Below are 14,474 nucleotides of genomic sequence, written 5' to 3'. Positions count from 1 at the left end.
GCACTCGGTGTGGGGTGAGGTGGGCCAACCAGCCTCAGGCTGCAGAGAAAAAGTCGTGCCCCTTTGTGAGCGCTTGCGGAGGGCTGGGCGCTGGAGTTCATCAGCTTTTCACCCTCAAGACAGCCTAAGTGACAGGTGTATGACCCCGCGTCACAGAGGAGGAGACTGGGGCCTCTGAGAAGGGTGGGGAGGCAAAGACCCTTTGTGCAGGGGGCTGCTTTCTGGGTTTCTAGGAGGGGAGCCTAAAACCCAGCCCTGCCCTCTCGAGGGGTATAGCTCCTTACAGGAGAGCAGAGCCAGATACTGGAATGACAGTAATGAAAGGAAACAGCTAAAATCGGTGGTTTGTGAAGGCTTTTCACATCGTTTCCTGTTCCAGCCGGTAAAGGCCCTGACCTCGTGCCGTTTGATCATTCCCGTGGTATTCACCGAGAAGCTAGAACTCAGGGATTTGACATTGGCTGTCCAAAGTCACGTAGGTAGTAAGTGCTGAAGTCAGGATTTGAACCCAGGTCAGTTTGACTGAAAGGCCTTTTTCTTTTCCATTTTATTTGAGGGTGGTAATAATAATGATAACAATTACAATAATAACAATGGCGGCAGCCACCATTTATTGAGGGTCTCCTCTGGGCCAGGCATTCTGTTAAGTGCTTTACATGGTTGTGTCTCATTTAACCATCCCCACAGCATTGTCAGTGGGTATTATTTTACAGATGAGGAAACTGAGGCCCAGGCAGGGGAAGTGGCTTGCCCGGGTCTCACAGCTAATCAGTGGCAGAGCTAGAATTTGAAACCAGAGCCCATGCCCTCACCCCAGCATCCTAAGTACGGCATAGAGACTCATATAGGCTTCCCAACTCGGCTGCCACCCGTCTCCCTGGCTGAAAATGCACACACCCACACGCCTCCCCCGCCACCCCGAAGCCTTGCCCTGATAATTAGGTTGAGGAAGCCATAGCCCAGCGGTTCTATCATCACTCATGGGAGGCATTTTTGAAAGGGGAGAAGGAATGCAGAAACTACGGTGGCCACTCGCGGGATGTGATGTCTGGGCTCGCATTCCCTTCTGTAAAATAGAGGCGATCACATCCCCAAACTCCAATGGGACGTGTCCTTCAGGGCCATCATGAAGATTAGTCAGCGATGGAAGGACCTTAAAATTATGGACTTGGTACAGAAAGTCGGAACTTTGGACCTATACACCTAATTTTTTTTTTTTTTAAACAAGAAAACTAGAGATTGGTTTTATAGAGACCAAACCAGGAGGTTTACCAGTCTGAGCTCCTCATATGAAAATGAAGCACAGAGTGGGAAAGGATCTGCCTAAGGCCACACAGCAAGTTCACAACACAGTGAGAACTGAAACTAGGACCCCTCTGTTGCTGGGGACAGCCAGCCCCACTGCCTTTCTTCCCTCCCAAATCTGGGACATTTAACCTTCTGGACACAGAAGCAGCCACCAGGGACAGTTCAGAGCATAGGTCATACTGTGGAGGGCTCACGGGTGCCAGCTCTGCCACTTACTAGCTGTTTGATCTTGGGCAGGTGCCTTAACTCCTCTGGGATTTAGTGTCTTTAACCCCAAATAGTGATAAAAATACAACCCCTTTCAAAGGGCTGTTGTGAGGTTGAAATGAAATGGTGCTGGTAAAATACACTGTACTGTAGCTTGGTACATACTAAACGCTCAAAAAATGTTACGTGAACCTGATGGCGCCAAACGAAGGAATCAGAAATCATTCATCCATTCATCCATCCATCCATTGGATCATCCATTCATGCATCCAGCAGACTTTAAGTACCTGCTCTGTGTCCCGTAGAACTACAGAGAGGTGCCATGGGAGGCTCACGGAGGTGAGATGGACCCTGGGGTAGCACCCAGCCTCCAGCACAGGTAGATGTGCAGCTCTGGCCCCTTCCTCGTTTTCGCCTGTCCAGGTGCTCATCGCCAACAATGGTATCGCCGCCGTGAAATGTATGCGCTCCATCCGCAGGTGGGCCTACGAGATGTTCCGAAATGAGCGGGCCGTCCGGTTTGTAGTCTTGGTAACCCCCGAGGACCTCAAAGCCAATGCAGGTATTGATACTTGGGCCCTGGCTTTCTTCCCCTCTGCCACGTACCCCCGTCCTTGCCTGCCCTCACCTCCTTCACCCCATGTGGGCCAAGTCCATCCTGGACCCCAAACAGCATCGCAGGGTACCTCTCCTGAGCTCGTATTTATTTCCCCTTTCTTTATTTAATTAAAATTTCTGCTGACAGCAAGAGTGACCCATATGTCGTATCAAAATGCAAATGGTTAACATGCAAAGCGGAAACCTCCCCTTTGAGAAACGTTACGGTAGACTGGTGTTTCTTCCTCCGTATGTTTTCTTCTTGCACTTGTATGTTTTTCAATCATTCCTTCATTTTTCTATTTCTTTACCTCTCCATGTCTATTACCATTGATCACTCTGTTAATAACTAGTGGACAGTTTGCTTTTTTCCCTGAACAGTTGTATCCCTTTACAGACCCTGCACACAGCAGGCAAACCGACCTTTTAAAAACACAGCTCAGGTCCCATCAGCCCCCTCCTGTGTCCAGCACCAGCTACCTCAGCCCCCCGAGCCTCCCCAGAGTTTAGGCCCTCGGCTCTGCTCTGCACAGACGTGGCCTCCTTTTTGCTCACTACAGTGAGGACAGGTTTCCTTCTTAGCCCCATTTTACAGATGAGATCATCGAGGCACGAGGGTCTAACTCACTTGCCCGGGGTCATGCAACCAGTATGTGAGGCAGGCGGGATTGAAACCCTGGGCTGAGTCCACACCCTTAGGTTGTCGGGTCTCCCATCGTGCTCAGGCTAAAATTCCAGAACCTCACTCAGGCCAATTAAGGCCTCACAATGACGTGGCCCCTGCTGGCCTCCTGGACCCCCATCTCCCACCTCTAGACATCCATCCCTGGGCCCCAGTCACACTGGCCTCATCAGGTTTGGCCTCGCTCTTTACTGTTGCAGAGGCTTGGAATGTTCTGGACCTTCTGCTGACAGTGCTTTCCCGAAGCTCTTTTTTTTTTTTTTTTGCGGTACGCGGGCCACTCACTGCTGTGGCCTCTCTCTCCCGTCGTGGAGCACAGGCTCCGGATGTGCAGGCTCAGCGGCCATGGCTCACGGGCCCAGCCGCTCCGCGGCACGTGGGATCCTCCCGGACCGGGGCACGAACCCGCGTCCCCTGCGTCGGCAGGTGGCTCTCAACCACTGCGCCACCAGGGAAGCCCGCGAAGCTCTTTGTACAGCAGGTCTCCACCCCTCCACGCACGACTTGGGTCTCATAGTCCTCCTGGGCATCCCTCTCAGAGAGCCTGGCGCTGCTCACAGCCTCTAGTTACCATTTTTGTCTCTCGTTTATCTTCTCCAACAGGATAGTAAAGTTCAGTGAGGAGAGGTTCATGGTCTGACTTCTCGCTTTATAATCTCTGGGACCTCTCCAGTCGTCAACACAACGTGTTGGGTAATCATCAGAGGCCGGCGGGCACGGAAGGAGGCATGGCCCTCACATTTCTTTCCAAGTCTGCACATAAAGTTCGACATCATTCCTTTTCAGGGTGTTTGAGACTTTCATAGTACAGATGTACCAACTCCTGACTTTTGATTGAGTCTAGCTCTTCACAGTTCAAAACACTGGCCCGTGAACACCCTCTTACATCAGTCTTTGGCCTCATCGATGAGTGTTTTCTTAGAACGTATTTCTAGAAGTGGGATGCTGGTTTTAAAGAACACGATTATTTTTAAATCAAAACATTGTATTGTATTCAGCTTTGAAAAGGAGGGAAATCCCGTCTCACGTTACAGCAGGGATGAACCTTGAGGACATTATGCTCAGAGAAATAAGCCAGTCAAATACTCTATGATTCCACTTGTATGGGGCACCTAGAGTAGTCAGATTCATAGAGACAGAAAGTAGAATGGTGGTTGCCAGGGGCTTCGGGGAGGCGGATGGGGAATTGTCGTTTTATGGGTATCGAGTTTGAGATGCGTGAGATGAAAAAGTTCTGGAGATCTGTTTCACAACAATGTGAATACGTGACAGTACTGAGCTGTACACTTCAAAAGTGATTAAGATGGTAAAGTTTGTTATGTGTTGTTTTTTTTTTTACCATGATTAAAAACAAACATTGTATTGTTTAACGTCTAAACCTTAAATAAGAATTTTTAGGGAGTTCCCTGGTGGCCTAATGGTTAGAATTCCAGGCTTTCACTGCCGTGGCCTGGGTTCAGTCCCTGATTGGGGAACTGAGATCCTGCAAGCCGCGTGGCAGGCCAAAAATTTTTTTTTAAAAAAGAATTTTTAAAAGCCACCTCTAATCTGACTATCTTGATAGCTTGTTTCCTTCTTTTTTGTTGTCTTCCAGGCCTTGTCCAGACACCCATGTGTTTTCTTTCTTTCTTTTTTTTTTTTTTAATCTTTATTGTTTATGTTTTGGTTTTTTTTGGCCATGAGGCATGTGGGATCTTAGCTCCTCGACCAGGGATTGAACCCACACCCCCTACATTGGAAGCACAGAGTCTTAACCACTGGACCGCCAGGGGGAGTCGCCAGATACACATATATTTTCACATGATTAAGTCATACTCAGTTTTCTTTGAACTATCATATACATTTGTCCATTGTTGCCCTAGAATGTTCATGGTTATCCTTTCAGTAACGGTGCATGGTTGCATCCTGCAGATGTCCTGTGCTCGACTTCAGTCTCTCAGCCCTTCTTTTCCTTTCTCTCCTGTTTAATCCCAGAGTATATCAAGATGGCAGATCAGTACGTCCCCGTCCCGGGAGGGCCCAACAACAACAATTATGCCAACGTGGAGCTGATTGTGGACATTGCCAAGAGGATCCCCGTGCAGGTAAGTCAGACGGGACACCCCAGTCTACCCACGGCGGGGGTGATGCCCTGAGCTCTGGAGCAACCTGATTCCGCAGTTCGGAAGGGATGGAGGAGCTGGGTCCTAGGAGACTCTGAAATCCAGGGCTGATGTGACCCAGCAAAGAGCTTCTCGGGTGTGATGGGAGGCGGGCTCTTGAAGAAAGACCTTTGTTCATGCCTCTTTGTGTTTGCAGGCAGTGTGGGCTGGCTGGGGCCATGCTTCTGAAAACCCCAAACTTCCGGAGCTCCTGCACAAGCACGAGATTGCTTTCTTAGGTAGAGTGCGCCTCCATCAGATGCGTGGGAATTGGGGTGTTGATGGGCTGCTCGGTGGGTCAGATTCTCTTTAATACAGCCCTGTAAGGAGGGGACCAGTTTGATATTCCCACGTCACACTTTCATGGTCAGGAGCAAATGAATCCAGGGGTGGGAGGTCACGTGGATAGGTCGGCCAGCCCAGGGAAATAGGAGCCATTACCATGGTTACTACAGCAGAATAATGCCGGCCAAGCAGAACCCTCTGCTGGTGTTCCTGTTGGTACTGAGATACCAGTCATGTTCAGATTTCTAACTAGGTTTGGAAACCTTTCTGATAAGGTCACACCTTTTCTTGGGCTGTTCTCAGACCTTTGGAATGCCCTCACCCCCTGGGACCAGAGCCTCTTATCTCTACTACTTATTAGGTGAAATGATACTTATTGTCTATGGCATCTGTTTGTTTCAGGATTTGGATTTGAAATTTGTAAACTTTGCTCAGTTACACTATCTGTTACGTGTGATGGGAATCATTTACCATCCCCAATAAATCCCTATTGCTGCTGCTTATCTCTGGGCCCACACCCCAGACTTGAATGTAAAGCAGCTTGGTGCTAAGTCAATACCTGATATTCACCTAAGGGTCTGCCTGGTGACCTGTGCTCACTGATGTATTCTTTGTCCATGACCTCTGATTGGCTGTCACATGGGACTCTCATTATCTCTCATGTTTAATCCTGGAGATTGATGGTCCAGCCCCAGAGCCAGCCAACTACAGCCCAGGCCAAATCTGGCCTACTGCCTGCTTTTGTAAATAAAGTTTTATTGAAACACAGCCCTGCCCATTCACTTATGTATTGCTTATGGCTCGTTATAGAAAAAGTTTGTGTGGTCTAGTGTTTTGAGGTGCTGGCTTGCCCCCTTGGTCTAGCTTTTTGCTAGTGAACTTTGTATAGGCCACAGAGCTTAGGTTGTAAATCACGTTTACAATCCACATGTATTGAAAGTTGACTGGTAAAGTAGCAGACTAATAGATTTCTTCTTCCCCGACTTGATGTTAAATCCTTGGAAGCTGGGACTTGGGGACTTTTCTTTGTGCACCTGGTTGGCACCTGGCTTCCAGGGCCTTGTGGCTGACTTGAGTCTGCCTTCCCCTTTGCCCCAATCCCTCAGGCCCTCCCAGCGAGGCCATGTGGGCAGTGGGAGACAAGATCGCCTCCACCATCGTGGCCCAGACGCTGCAGATCCCAACGCTGCCCTGGAGCGGAAGCGGTAAGGGACCCTGAACCTCACTTTGGGGGAACTCCTGGGCCCAATCTTGCTAATGTGAGCAGAGGGGGTGACAGGAGTATACTTTTTAAATTCTTTCATTAAAAATGTTTTAAATGGGGCTTCCCTGGTGGCGCAGTGGTTGAGAATCCGCCTGCAGATGCAGGGGACACGGGTTCGTGCCCCGGTCCGGGAAGATCCCACATGCCGCGGAGCAGCTGGGCCCGTGAGCCATGGCCGCTGGGCCTGTGCGTCCAGAGCCTGTGCTCCGCAACGGGAGAGGCCACAGCAGTGAGAGGCCCACGTACCACCAAAAAAAAAAAAAAAAAAAAAGTTTTAAGTGATCATGAAAGTGGTCCTATTTCATTGTAGACATCTTAGAAGCTAGGAGAAGTACAGAAAAAGAAATAGAAATCCTTTATAATTGACTGACCAGGTTTTGATCATGTGTTATATTGTTCCAGCCTTTTTTCTAGGCACAGCCTTTAAAAAACCAGAGCTCTTACATTTAATAGTTTGTGACTTGTTTTTTCTCACTAATCTTTCTATGTCAGAAAATACACTTTGCAACATTTAAAGTGCCTGCATAGGACTGTATTATACAGATGTACCGTAATTGATTTACAGTTATACATTTAGATTGTTTCCGATGAATTTTTTCTAATTTTGAAAATATTCAAAGCTTTGATAGTCCTGTACCTAACTCTCTACGTCCATTTTAATCACTTCCTTAGGATAAATTCCTAAAAGTGGAATTTCTAGGATAAATTTTAAAAATAAACAGGAAAAAGTCTCAAGAGTTTCTTATTCAGTTTGATTTTTTTCCTCCAAAGATTGAATTTTAAATTTAGAATGAAAAGTTTGTTTCTGTTTTTGTTTTAAATCTTCACAGGGTTTTGGAAAGTAATGATTCACATACGAATGACTCCATAGGGTAGAGTTGGAGTTGGGATTTTTTTGGATTCAGGTTAATATGGCTGTTCTTGGTAGACTCAGTCTGAATTTTCTTAAGCTTGGTTTCGCCTTCAGGGTTGAGTCAGTCCTTCAGGAAATTAAAATCCACTGCAGGAAGCTGAAGGACTGTGTCTGAATTCTGCTGGTCCAGAGGCCAGGTCCAGAGTGGCTTTGGTGGGAAGAGGCCCTGTGTTTCTGTGGCGTGTCTATGCTCTTTTGGGAAGGATTCAGTTTTCTTTGTGACCTTCCAGGTCTGACGGTGGAGTGGGCAGAAGATAGTCTGCAGCAGGGGCAAAGGATCAGCGTCCCAGAGAACGTTTACAACGATGGTTGCGTGAAAGATGTCGATGAGGGCTTGGAGGTAAACGCTTCTGGGGGGTTAGGTGCCAGAACCTTCTCATCATCCTGGTAGCAGCGGAAACCTCTAAAGTGGTCTGTTTGTCCTTTGCCCCCAGGCAGCAGAAAAAATTGGTTTTCCCTTGATGATCAAAGCTTCTGAAGGCGGTGGAGGGAAAGGCATCCGGAAGGTGGAGACTGCTGAGGACTTCCCAATACTTTTCAGACAAGTGAGCTGTTCGCGCCGCATATTTTTCCATGTGTATTTGGGAATTGTGTTTATTCAGTTGGTGGCCACCAGATTCTTTCCACTAACATTATTGTGTCACAATCAAGAGGACACTTGCGAGAGCTGCAATATTGCTGTGTTGTGTTGCAAAACAAATGTATACATTTTTACTCACGGAAGTCCAAGGCTTTTGTTGATCTGTACACTATTTCCTTAAGATGTTTGATTCTATGAATCAGTGTGTCTCTAAAGGATTTCAGAGGTATCTGTTTGTGAGAATATCTGTTTGTGTCTATATTTGTCTATCGAGAGATGGGATAGTTTGTACATTTTAGCAGTTTCAATATTTTTAACATTTCTAGACAATTGATTTTTATTGTCTGAACGAATCGTATATTTACTTATTTGTAGCTGATTTTCCACTTTTAAAACATTATGCCCAAGGGGTGGGGGAAGGGATAAATTAGGAGCCTGCGATTAACATATATACACTACTACGTATAGAATAGATAACCAACAAGGGCTTATTGTATAGCATGGGAACTATACTTAATATTATGTAATAACCTATAAGGGAAAAGAATCTGAAAAAGAAAATAATGTATATATAAAACGGAATTGGACTTCTCTGGTGGCACAGTGGTTAAGAATCCACCTGCCAATGCAGGGGACACGGGTCCAAGCACTGGTCTGGGAAGATCCCACATGCTGCAGAGCAACTAAGCCCATGCGCCACAACTACTGAAGCTCGCGTGCCTAGAGCCCGTGCTCCACAACAAGAGAAGCCACCGCAATGAGAAGCCCGCGCGCCGCAACAAGTAGCCCCCGCTCACTGCAGCTAGAGAAAGCCCGTGCACAGCAACAAAGACCCAACGTGGCCAAAAATAAAATAAAATAAATGAAAAACACTGAATTGCTGTGCTGTACACTTGAAACGTACATGATATGGTAAATCAACTACACTTCAATTAAAAAAAATTTTTTAAAGGTCACCTAACTATAGATTAAAGAAAAACCCACATTGTTGGCAATGTTTATAAAAATTCATACCGGTAATCTTCCTGTTCTTAACCCAACTCTTTTAATATTTCTAGGCTTTCTTGTAGACCTTGCTCACATGTATATTCAATTTATTTTATTTTTTTTAATTTTTATTTTTTAATTGAAGTATAGTGATTTACGATGTTTCAGGTGTACAGCGAAGTGATTCAGTTATACATATATATCTCTTCTTTTTCACATTCTTTCCTATTATAGGTTATTACAAAATATGCACGTGTATATTTTAAAGAGTTGTATTTGGCCTACACAATATTTTGTTCTACGTTTTAAAAATTTCAAATTGTGGATCATAAACAGTTTCACCCTGTCCAGTCCTTATATTTTGATGATTGCATAGTATTCCCTATGTGGCCATTGTCTTATTTATCAAAGCTTTCCCTTTTTGTGAAATGTTAAGCTTGCTTCCATTTTCATTATTATGCACAGTGCCACTATAGTGTAATATGGTATTTAATACTATAAATAATATTTAGCGTTTTTTTCTTCTTCTGAATTATTTTCTTGGGTAAAGACCATGGGGAAAGAAGGATTTAGTTAAATAGCATGTACTTTACATGCACTGACAAATACATACCAGTAAATTGCGTTCTCAAAAGGTTTACCGATTATACAGCTGTGGACCATGTGTGAGTATCATATAAAGTAGTGGTTTCACTACCACATGTCCCTATTGGGAGGTACTGGTTTGGGAGTATCTGGGGGGGAAGAATTTGTATTTTCGGGCAAGTTAGCAGTACAGAGTCCCCACGTACCCTTCACCTCCTTTCCCCTATTGTTAACATCTTTCGTAACAGTACCATGGTTGTCACAACTAAGAGATTAATTTCATTAATCCATGTCTATTAAGTGAACTCCAGACTTGATTTGGATCACCCCACTTCTCCCCACTAATATCCCCTTTCTGTTTCGGGATCCAGTCCTGGATCCTACCTTGCATTTAGGGGTTGTACATATTTTAAAGCTTTTATCTTTCTTTTTTTAAAAAACAGGCTTTACTCTTTAGGGTAGTTTTGTTTGTTTGTTTTGTTTTTTTTGTTTTTTTGCGGTACGCGGGCCTCTCACTGTCGTGGCCTCTCCCGTTGCGGAGCACAGGCTCCGGATGCGCAGGCTCCGTGGCACGTGGGATCTTCCCGGACCGGGGCACGAACCCGTGTCCCCTGCATCGACAGGCGGACTCTCAACCACTGCGCCACCAGGGAAGCCCCTTTAGGGTAGTTTTTAATTCACAGCAAAATTAAGTGGAAAGGACAGAGTTCCCATATACCCCCTGTTCCCCAGCTGCACGCAGAGCCTCCCCCAAGTTTGCTTTTTTTTAATTACGTGAGTTCAATATGAAAATGTTCTCAGTGTCAACATTTAGGCAGTTCAGGAGTACGTTACGAATAAAAAAGGAAAGGTCCCTTTCGCAACATCACCTCTCAACCCCTCACCCCTTCCCAGATGTAACCCCTGTTAGCCACTGGGTTTCTTTCCAGTACTTTTACTGTAGTATAGACTTTTACATAGACCTTCATATAATTCTGTTTTATTATTTTTCACATAGGTGGGATCATCCCATGTGTTACTGCAACTTGCTTTCACAAAGAATTTGTCTTAGAAATAATTCCATGTGAACACGTATTTTTACTTCACTTTTAAGGGTCTCTGGACAACATGCCTATAAGACAATGCCTTTCAGACATTAAAAGCATGGAGTCAGTCAGTCTGTAGGTTCCACCGAGGAGAGCTGGCTGAGAGAGTGAATTAAGTGGGAGAAAGAGAAACCTACAGAGTAGTGTGTTTGGGTTCTATTTTTGTTTCAAGAAACATTTTCTCTGTACGCAGAGAAGAAAACCAATTTGTACCCAACTCTTAACAGCATATTATCCTTAGGAGATGGTGTTGCAGGAGAATTGCAGTTTCTGCATTATGTATTTTCATCATATTTGACTTTAAAACCACAAGAATGTAATGTCTTTGAGAGAGGTAAAACTAAAAGATCGGCAAAACCACGGGCATCCCTGCCATCGTTTCACGCCCTCTTTGGAGAACTTCCTGCTCCAGCCCTGCTTCCCCAGGGAAGAGCCAGCCACCCTGCCGTCCCCCCAGGTGCAGAGCGAGATCCCCGGCTCCCCAGTCTTTCTCATGAAGCTGGCCCAGCACGCCCATCACCTGGAGGTCCAGCTCCTCGCTGACCAGTATGGGAACGCCGTGTCCCTGTTTGGGCGTGACTGTTCCATCCAGCGGAGGCATCAGAAGATCATAGAGGAGGCGCCGGCCACCATTGCCACGCCGGCCGTGTTCGAGATCATGGAGCAGGTGGGCTCTGGGGAGTTCGGGGGCAGGCATCTCAGCTCAGAACCATCAAGAGCTCTCAACAGTCCAAGTTGCCAAAGTGGGGTGGGTGTCCAAGAAGAGCCCAAGCGGTGTGGGGGGCCCATCGTGGAGGTGATTTCAGCCTCACACGGGGTTACTGGAGTACGATCTCGGAGCTCCCAAGGTCGTTTACACACAGCAGGTCCTCAGCCTGCCTTTGGCGAGGGAGCTTGTACGTTTTCCCCGAGAAAACCACTGGAAGCCCCTCGCCTACCTCCATCTCTCTGCAGTGTGCCGTGCGCCTGGCCAAGGCCGTGGGCTACGTGAGCGCGGGGACTGTTGAATACCTCTACAGCCAGGATGGCAGCTTCCACTTCTTGGAGTTGAATCCCCGCCTGCAGGTGGAACATCCCTGCACGGAAATGATCGCCGATGTCAACCTGCCGGCTGCCCAGCTACAGGCAAGGAAACGGGCTCCGAACCCTGGGGCTGCTTCTGCCCAGAGTGGGGGTCCCCTGTCCTGCTCAGATTAGACCTCCCTGCTCGTCTCTTGGCTGGTGTCCTGGGGAGTGACTGTTTTAATGTGTGGGTAGCACGGAGAGCCATGGTTTGTCACCTTTGTCTGGCCATAAAGCCCTTGGAGAAACTGGCAAAAGCCTTGGACCTTCACCCTGGAAAAATCTATTTTATACAATTTGGGGGCATTTGTAGACCTCCCCAGTACCCGTTCATAGACCTTTCTTTCATTACAGCCTCCTCATGGAGCCCTTTTAGACATTTCCGCCCCTAATTTCTCCCCTATGAAATGTTACTATCACAGATATACCGTATATCGGTTTGGATACTGTAGATATAGCTGTGTGTTATACAGGCATACCTTGTTTTATTGCACTTTGCTTTATTGCATTTTTTGTATGTTTTGTTGTTTTTTACAAATTGAAGGTTTGTGGCAACCTGTGTCGAGCAAGTTATAATGGTGCCATTTTCCCAACAGCATTTGCTTGTTTCGTGTCTGTGTCACATTTTTGCTAATTCTTGCAATATCTCAAACCCTCCACTAGCAAAAAGATTAAGACTCTCTGAAGGCTCAGGTGATGATTAGCATTTTTTAGCACTAAAGTATTTTTTATTTAAGGTACTCACATTGTTCTTTCAGACATACTGCTGTTGCACACTTAATAGGCTACAGTATAGTGTAAATGGAACTTTTATATGTGCTGGGAATCCAAAAAATTTGTGTGACTTGCTTTATTGCAATATTTGCGTTATTGTGGTGGTCGGAATTGAACCCCCAATATCTCCAAGGTCTGCCTGTACATAGAAAGAGTAAGATTATTTTCACCCCCAAGAACAAATGTTTACCCTGTTGGGCTCACCCCTGATAAGAACATGTCACCCAGAGTTAGGAACTCTTGCATTAATAGAAACTCTTTAATTTTTTAATTAATATCTTCTTCCTTCCTCCCTTTCTTTCTTTCTTGAAAATTTCTTTTAAATTTTTTAAAATTTAAAGTTTGATTAAATTTAATTAACTGAAAATTTAATTTAATTAGTTTTACTTTGATTTAATTAGAATTTTAACTTTAATTTCTTAAAAATCCTCCCAGAGTTTTTATTCCGTTTTTTATTTTGTTTATTTTTCTCAGTTTGAAAAATTTCAGAAAAGTTGCAAAAATAATACAATTCACACCCATACCCTGCACCTCGGTCCACCACTTGTTAGCATCTGACCACATTTGCTTCCTCTCTCTCTATTTGTGTTTTTGTATAATTTTTTTTTTCTTGGCTCAACCTTTAGAGAGATGTTTTGGCTTGAACTTCATGCCACTTTGCCTCTAAATCTTCCAGATAAGAACCTCCTGGGAATAATACCGCGATAGAATCGCCCCACTCCAGAAATAGAGCTTCGACACCCTCCACTTACCTATCTAATGTTACTTACTGTCCACATGAAAGTTTTCCCTGTCGTCCCAATAATTTGTTGCTGTCCTTTGTTGTTCAAGTCCAGGATCCAATCCAGGACCCATACATCCCTTTCCATTTTCAAGTCTCCTAATCTCTTTAATCTGGAACCGTTCCCCAGTCTTATTTTTTGTCCTGGATGTTGACATTTGTGAAGTGTTCAGGCAGAATGTCCCTCCATTTGGATTTGCCTGGTCATTTCTTCCAGCTGGAAGTCACTTAAACACTTCGGCAGGATATTACACAGGTACCATTGGGTCCCTTTTAGTGTGTCACATCCAAAGACCCAGCAGATTCAGTTTGATCTTTTGGTTCACCTGGTGTCCGTCACTGTCTGTTTTTCACTCGATCCTCCAAGCCCAGCTTTCCCTGTGTCCTTCACAAAACCTTCTTTGACTCTGCAGCTGGACACCATTCCCTCACCCCTTCCACAGCACTAAGGATCTGTGACTTTTATTTGATGCTCGCGATGTTGTTCTGTGACTGTCGCTTCTTTTCCCAGTGACACAGTTCACTCCTTGGGGGCAGGGTCAAGCCACCTGTCTTTCTCTCTCCGTGCCTCTCCTGCCACCGTGTCGCCGGGTCTGGTGGGCGCAGGAGGAGCTCAATATATCCGAAATCATTCGACCCCGCCCCCCACCTCCATGGCCTCTAGCACTGGCCTCCACGTTTGGGGACTGACCCTCTTTGGGGATGGATTTCTTGATTTCAGATCGCCATGGGCGTGCCTCTGCACCGACTGAAGGATATCCGGCTTCTGTATGGAGAGTCCCCATGGGGCGTGACGCCCATTTCTTTTGAGACCCCTTCCAACCCTCCCATCGCCCGAGGCCACGTCATTGCGGCCAGAATCACCAGCGAAAACCCAGATGAGGCAAGTCTGAGGGCCCTGAGTTTCCACCTCCCAGTGTGTGGCAGACCCCAAACCTTAGCCTGTTGAGACACCCACGTGCACAGTTTACAGGCGAGGACGCTGGGATGCGGGAAGGGACGTGCCACGGTTTATCCACACGTGATGCGTCCCAGGTACCGGGCAGATGCCTTCATATATCAGTTACATGACAGCCCCGCCGCTGGGCATTGTGACCCCACATTACAGCTCAAGAGGTTGGGGTAACCACCTTCACACCCGGGACTTGCTGAGGCCACGGCCAAGCCCCACTGGGGGACTTTACAGACCACGTCCATCTTTGGGACAAACAGCCAGGTTTAGA

General features: G+C 46.2%; 1 protein-coding gene across 8 annotated transcripts in view; it reads left to right on the top strand.

Annotated features, from left to right (window-relative positions):
* ACACB (acetyl-CoA carboxylase beta) overlaps nucleotides 1-14,474 on the top strand; it is a 109,189-nt gene that overhangs the window by 26,192 nt on the left and 68,523 nt on the right. For all 8 annotated transcript variants that reach the window (XM_067014676.1, XM_067014681.1, XM_067014677.1 and 5 more), the window contains 9 exons: nucleotides 1,939-2,077; nucleotides 4,769-4,878; nucleotides 5,093-5,174; nucleotides 6,327-6,425; nucleotides 7,628-7,737; nucleotides 7,832-7,942; nucleotides 11,092-11,301; nucleotides 11,589-11,759; nucleotides 13,973-14,134. In XM_067014676.1, coding sequence (XP_066870777.1) covers nucleotides 1,939-2,077; nucleotides 4,769-4,878; nucleotides 5,093-5,174; nucleotides 6,327-6,425; nucleotides 7,628-7,737; nucleotides 7,832-7,942; nucleotides 11,092-11,301; nucleotides 11,589-11,759; nucleotides 13,973-14,134 — 1,194 coding nt within the window. The remainder of the gene's footprint in view (nucleotides 1-1,938; nucleotides 2,078-4,768; nucleotides 4,879-5,092; nucleotides 5,175-6,326; nucleotides 6,426-7,627; nucleotides 7,738-7,831; nucleotides 7,943-11,091; nucleotides 11,302-11,588; nucleotides 11,760-13,972; nucleotides 14,135-14,474) is intronic.

This window comes from Kogia breviceps, chromosome 15, assembly GCF_026419965.1.
Source record: "Kogia breviceps isolate mKogBre1 chromosome 15, mKogBre1 haplotype 1, whole genome shotgun sequence".
NCBI lineage: Eukaryota > Metazoa > Chordata > Mammalia > Artiodactyla > Physeteridae > Kogia > Kogia breviceps.
The sequence above is the reverse complement of the archived record's forward strand: the minus strand, read 5'-3'. Positions and strand labels throughout refer to the sequence as shown.